Source organism: Zeus faber (assembly GCF_960531495.2).
Source record: "Zeus faber genome assembly, chromosome: 11".
Taxonomy (NCBI): domain Eukaryota; kingdom Metazoa; phylum Chordata; class Actinopteri; order Zeiformes; family Zeidae; genus Zeus; species Zeus faber.
Genome location: NC_137205.1, coordinates 6,920,753 through 6,927,001, shown reverse-complemented (window position 1 = coordinate 6,927,001; position 6,249 = coordinate 6,920,753). Strand labels below are relative to the sequence as shown.

The 6,249-nt window shown below is 47.9% G+C and overlaps 1 protein-coding gene across 1 annotated transcript; it reads left to right on the top strand.

The window, feature by feature from the left end:
• The first annotated feature begins 2,586 nt into the window (after positions 1 to 2,586).
• On the top strand, positions 2,587 to 5,744 carry LOC307237274 (uncharacterized protein). The gene is made up of 5 exons (XM_080009982.1): positions 2,587 to 2,787; positions 3,154 to 3,265; positions 3,368 to 3,527; positions 3,798 to 3,921; positions 4,074 to 5,744. Exons 2-5 carry the CDS (start codon positions 3,173 to 3,175, stop codon positions 5,269 to 5,271), a joined length of 1,575 nt encoding a protein of 524 aa, XP_079866108.1. The 5' UTR covers positions 2,587 to 2,787; positions 3,154 to 3,172; the 3' UTR covers positions 5,272 to 5,744.
• The last annotated feature ends 505 nt before the right edge of the window (positions 5,745 to 6,249 follow it).

Below are 6,249 nucleotides of genomic sequence, written 5' to 3'. Positions count from 1 at the left end.
ACACAATAAACTGTGCTTAACCGGATTAACCGGCACATGAAGAGTGCAGCGGCGAAGGGGTGCCACCATCTCGAGTTAAAAATCAAAACACCTTTCAATGACGTGCACTTCCACGTCTGCATTGACAGACTTGGCGAAAGTTCTTCGAGGCTTCATCCGTTAGACCTTGTGGCACTTTTTGGGGGGGTGCTGGTTCACATTTCACATAGGGTCATAACTGTTACTAAGTTGGGGGGGCGGCAAATAGACCCAATGGCTTTTCTTTACAGCTCTATTAGTTCAAACGGTCTGGCACCCGAGAGTCGTGGGTCGTCGTCGACCATTGTAGTGGAAAAATGGGAAAATGTAATCATTGTGTGGGTGTGTGCGTGCGTGCGTGTGTGTCCATGCAGTATCCGCTAGCTAATGCACCCCCCCCGTGTATCGGTGTTTAAAAAAAACAACCCAAAAAAACCCAGAAAAACCTGTCAAATACCTGTGTTAGATTTAAGATTTACTCTGTACTGAATAATGTGAAAGTAAAACTATGCCATATACTCGAGCCTCCGCCTCCTGTCTTCCCTCTCAGGCTGTTTTTTTTTTTTTTTGAGAAGGAATTACTTACCTACCTACCTACCTATCTACCTACCAACCGGGTGTCCGGGTCCTTGAAGCACTTGGATTTTTGTCCTCTGAAATGTAGGGTCGAATTACCTTGAAAATATCCCCCCTTTTGTGCTGTGGGGGGCGATTAGGATTTGAATAAACCCCCGTTTATTCAAATCCTAACAATAAATTGTTTAGAGAATCTCTTATGACATGATGCCAGGGAAATGTAAATTGAATAATAATAATAGTAGATGACAATGAGAATAATTGATATACTAATATAATTAACAGACAATGAGGTTAAGATCATAGGTTTGAATTTAATAAAGATCACATTTAACATGTATTATATTTATTTTGGGGGAAGTCCTTGAAAATGGAAGAAACAGTGATGAACAGAAGTACTTGAAAGTCCCTGAATCTTATTTTGTAATGCCAGGATGAACCCCACCAATGTGAATAGTTGGACAGCTTTACATATCTCGTTAAATGATGTTATCTTAATGTCTGTGCATTAACAATGTAATAACAGCTGTAAATGGAATCCAGTGAAGGAATAAATAAAAAAGGAATGTTTTGTTCACAAGTTTGTGTTAAAATGCAGGAGATAACCCTGTGCATATTAAAACTAATGGGGGAAAAAAACTATATTTAAATGCCAAAATAATGTGTCAGACACACCAATTTAGCAACTGCAACTAAAGCACATTATTTTCAAAAGGCCACAGCTGAGGTAAGCCTGCTCAGCGCGTTGTGGAAAGTGTCATAAAACCGCAAAATATATATAAATATGTCATGCGCTGGCTGCGCACACACAGCATGACATCAGTGGCGTAGGCACCAGCTGATGTCATTACAGACAAAGGGGTTGACCCATGCACTGCATGAACTGATTTGAAATGTTCATCTTAAACGGTCTCGTCTTTCTGTTAAGATTGTCGCTTTATTTCGTTGTATCTGTGTCCAATTGTGTATCGGCGAGTGCGCGTTCACCGCGCGCTGGGTTAGAGGTTGTGGGCGGCGGCGAGAGACCAACTCGGCTCGGAGAGCAGCAGTAGGTGCAGGGTGATCGATTTAAAAGTGAACGCACAATGTCGGAATGTCCCTGACGCGGTAGGGAGTTGGATTAAAAACATGCAATGACGCAGCTCGAATGCCCCGCAATGACAACAGCGCGTTTAATAATGCAAAGCGTGCACTACTTTGTGCAATAGGAGGGGGGGGGGGGGTGGTGGGCGTGCTATTGCAACAGCAAACCGTTGTGTGCGTGTGTGTGTGTGTGTGTGTGTGTGTTAAAAAAAAAACCAACAACAAAAACACCCCAGGATTTCATTCTCTTTCGTGAGCGCTTTGGAACGCTGCTGTAAACAATGGGTGGGAAAGGCGGAACTCAACCGAAAAGCTACGATTCATCACAATAAACGCCGAGCCCCCCTGTTCGCGGGCCAATTCGTTCGGACCTTTGAAATGAGTCCGGAGACCAAATCAACTGACAAACTGCAAAGAATGACTGAGAACCCAATGGAAGTACGAGGTCAAAAGAAAGGCAAGAGGCCAATTGATATTGAATGTGTACGATATACAATTTGCCTTCCACCAAAATAAATGATGTTGATAGACGCCCATTATATGTGCAATGCTCCTTTTGCGTTTCTCTGCCAAAATAAATATCCCCCCCCCCCCCCCCTCGCTCGCGGTGCGTGTGCGCCGACTGAATCACACGAACGACGAGTCGGAAAACCGACCCACTCTTTTATTTATTTTTATACATTGTTTTCCGAGTCGCGAAATCAGGGATCGAACCGCCCCCTCTCTGGCGGATTGATGACGAGCACAAACGGGGCACGCGCGCGACCAACCTCGCCCCCCCCCCCCCCCCCCCGCGCGCTCGCTGATTGGCTGAAAATGACATCACACGCTGAAGCGCTATTCTTAGCTTCTTGTGGCGTTACCTCATCGCTCTCCCTCCCAGGTGCAGGACCACAACAGAGGCAGAGCGCGGCGAGAGAGGGCCGGCGTCGGGTGACCGCGGAGCGCGTTCATAGATAATCTCCCTGCAAAAAAAAACAACAACAACAAAACGACAAAACTAGACAAATATCCTCCTTCCAGGTTCCTCATCGAAGGGCGTTTGGGTATTTTCCACCTCCCGTCGTGAAGTGCACGTTTATTTCGACCAGCTTAAGATCCATTCTAACCGTGAGTATATTCCTCCAAATTTTAGCACGATTTTTATTTTTTGTCTTGCAGCTGCTGCTTGGATGATGTATATTTTTGATGCATGTATCGGAATGAAGCACGTTGCCCTTATGTCGTTGCAAGAACGCAGGCTCTATCTTCGGGCTGCATGACCTCACAACCCTCTGTGCCTGTAGACCGTGTATTCCTATTTGCAGCGTTGCATATTTGAGCTCTATTGCAATCGCAAAACGATGTTGACGATGGGTTGTATTATTATTAACGCCGTTATTTCAACGGCTATACCGGAGTTTTAAGAGGATTAAGAGTGTTTACGTGAATTATTTGTTTCTGTTTTTTTTGTTTTTTGTTTTTTCCTTCCTGCAGACCCGGGTCGGACTTCGCGATGGTGTTCTACCGAGAGAGAGAGAACGAGCGGCCGCCGCTCTCCCTCATCCTGCCGCGTCTCTACCTCGGAGCGGAGAGCGACGTGACGCAGGTAGACGCGCGGCGTGGAAGTGCATAGACCCCCCCCCCCCCCCCCCCCCTGAACGCCCTGCGGCTGATTGTTGATTATAATTCTGATTACCGCCCCCTCCAGGATTCCCTCGGTGCCAGAGGGATCTCCTACGTGCTGAGCGTCAGCCGCTGCAGCCCGCAGCCGACGTTCCTGCCGCGCTCGCAGTACCTGCGCATCCCCATCGACGACTCTCTCCGAGACGACCTGCTGCCCTGGATCCCAGAGGCGCTGCACTTCATCGGTATGTCCGTCTGTCCGTCCGTCTATCTGTCTCTGTCATTATGTTTTAATTTTTTTTTCAACTTATTTTATGATTTATTACTATGTCATTATCACTAATAAGTCGCTATTTCTTTATTGCTTTGTTCATTGAATTGTCTTCCATTTTTTGTGCAAGATACCACGTGCGCTAAATAAAGGAAAAAAAAAAAACCTCAACTCTTTCTCTCGCTCTCTGTTTGAACTACAAAAGTGACCTGGTTTCTCTTTCTCTCTCTGACTCTCTTTTCAGATGGGGCGATGTCCTCTGGGGGTTCAGTGCTGGTTCACTGCGCTGCAGGCATCTCTCGCTCCCCTGCTCTCGCCGTCGCCTACATTATGTACAGCCTGGGAATGGACTTGGACCATGCCTATAGGTGTGTGTTTTAGCGTGTGTGCAAGGGAGATTTGTTACTCGTTAACACTCTGCGGGCACCTTTCTGTAGAGGTCATCCCAATTGCTATGCAGCAGATTGCAGACTGCCCCATAATCTCACGCTGTTGTTTTTTTTTCTTCTCCCCTTGGAAGGTTTGTGAAGGAGCGCAGGCCCTCAATATCCCCAAATTTCAACTTCCTTGGCCAGCTGCAGCACTTCCAGGGAACCCTCAGTCAGAAGGCCTCCGATGGCAGCCCAGTGACCCAGCCGCTCCAGTCATTCAAAGATCATCTGCACTCGACTGTCCCTCTGGCCGTCAATCACCAAATGGATTTCCAGGGGAATGGCGTTGCCGGTGAGTCCGCACAGGTGGAGCCGACGCACGCTGGGAACTCGAACAACACAGACAAAGCAAATTCCAAATATTCCCGCTCGGGTGAGAGTGGGAAAGCGTCAAACTCACCAGGAAATGCAGAACAGGTACAACGGAAGAACCCCTCGGCACTGACGCTTTCGCTCTCTGGAAAACTCAGGACTCTCCATCTCACACTCAACGAAAACCAAAGGGAGGCTCGGATGTGCTGCGAGCCCCCCAATCCGAGCCAACGTGAGCCGGCTGAACCCGTGCCGAAGCCCAACCAGCTGCAACTCCCGGTGGGCCACTCCTCACTGTTAGAAAAGCGCAAAAGCCTCACCCTCTCGTTATCCCCAGTGGGAGCCATCCCCACCCACAACCCACACCCAGCAAGCCCAAAAACTGAGACCGGCGAGGGCTCTGGAGACCACCAGACGGCATGCTCCAGCAGTTCCAAGACAGTCCACAAGAGGGAAATGGGGGCAGAGCGTCAGGCAAGGAGGCGTGGCGGCGAGCCTGCAGAGGGCGCCCTCCCTGGCCTGAGGCTGGAGGAGAACCAGAGGGAGTGGAGCTCTCAGCGTGCCAAGTACGCCAGGGCCACGCACGACCCTCCCCGCGCCCGAGTGGAGGGGCAGAGAGAGGGTAGGGCGCCGGGGGTGAAAGCCGCGGCAGGGAAGAAGAGCGAGGCCCAAATGCTTCAGAAGGCGGGAAGGGAGGCCAGCAGGGGGAGGGCGGCTGGATGGCGGCGGGCTGTGGTCGACCAGCAGCCGTCTGCAGAGGCCAAAACAGTCACCTCCTCCTTTTCCTTCTCCTCACGACAGCCTGAGGAGACGTCAATGACGGAGGAGCAGCAGCAGCAGCAGCAGCAGGGCCCATTGTCCCCCCTCAACCTGACTCTGAATAAGCTCCTTGGTTGGGGGGAGAAGATGCTGCTAGGGGTGTTGCTTGGGCCTCGCATCAAAATGGGACAGGCCGCTCTGCCGTACAGGTGCTGATGGAGTAAAGAGACTGAGAATGGATGGGTGGGGGTGGGGGGGGGGTGCTTTGGAGCCGATGTCACCCATGTGAGACTGTGTGCGTCTGTATGTTTATGTGCTCGCACACAATTGCGTGCGTGTGTGTGTGTGTGTGTGTGTGTGTCCTATTGAAGTAACCAAATTGCATGTATAATATACACCCACCTATGATATTTAATTTATTTGCTCGGCGGGAACAATTTGTCTCACGTTTTTCTATTTTATTTATTGACCCCCAGGAGAGCACCGTGTACTTGCAGTTGGCGATGGAGGATGTTAAACCTCCAATCCAAATGCAATAATAAGCCTGTCGATGTTTTCCTGTTTATTTACTGACATTGTCGGGTGTTTTTAGTTTGTTATTTATCAGAGGCAGATATTTTGAGGGTGGTATTTTGGCACTATGACTTGTAAAGAAAACAGTGTTGATTAAAGATGACATTTTAATCTTCCCTATTGTCTCTGATCTGATACTATCTAAAAATATCCATTATTTTCTAAATACTTATTAAGAAAATATGATATGATTTAATATACTTTGTAGTAAGCCATCTGCTAGTGCCTGGGGGCTACTGCTAGATTTGGTAGTAGGGAAGGATACATATGATGTAGGATGATTTGCTGCAGTTCTAGGCGTTACAAATAGGGTATGGGTGAGCAAGAGACAGGGCTGTATTAGTAACAGCATAATGCAACACCTTTTCTAGGCTAATATAATAAGGTTCTACATGGGACCAAATGTAAACAGGCTATAACCACTGTTTTATTATTATCATCATAACAGCGTATCACCAAACTAGAATGGAAATTTAGAGCCAATAAATCCAAGCAAATTAATACAGAAACAATCTCTGGCCTTTCTGGCAATTGTTATCACTTTGACTTTTGGCGTCAGTAGAGTCACTGAAATGGTCATCTAGTTGAGAGGCCAGATAATTCTTACATATATATATAAAA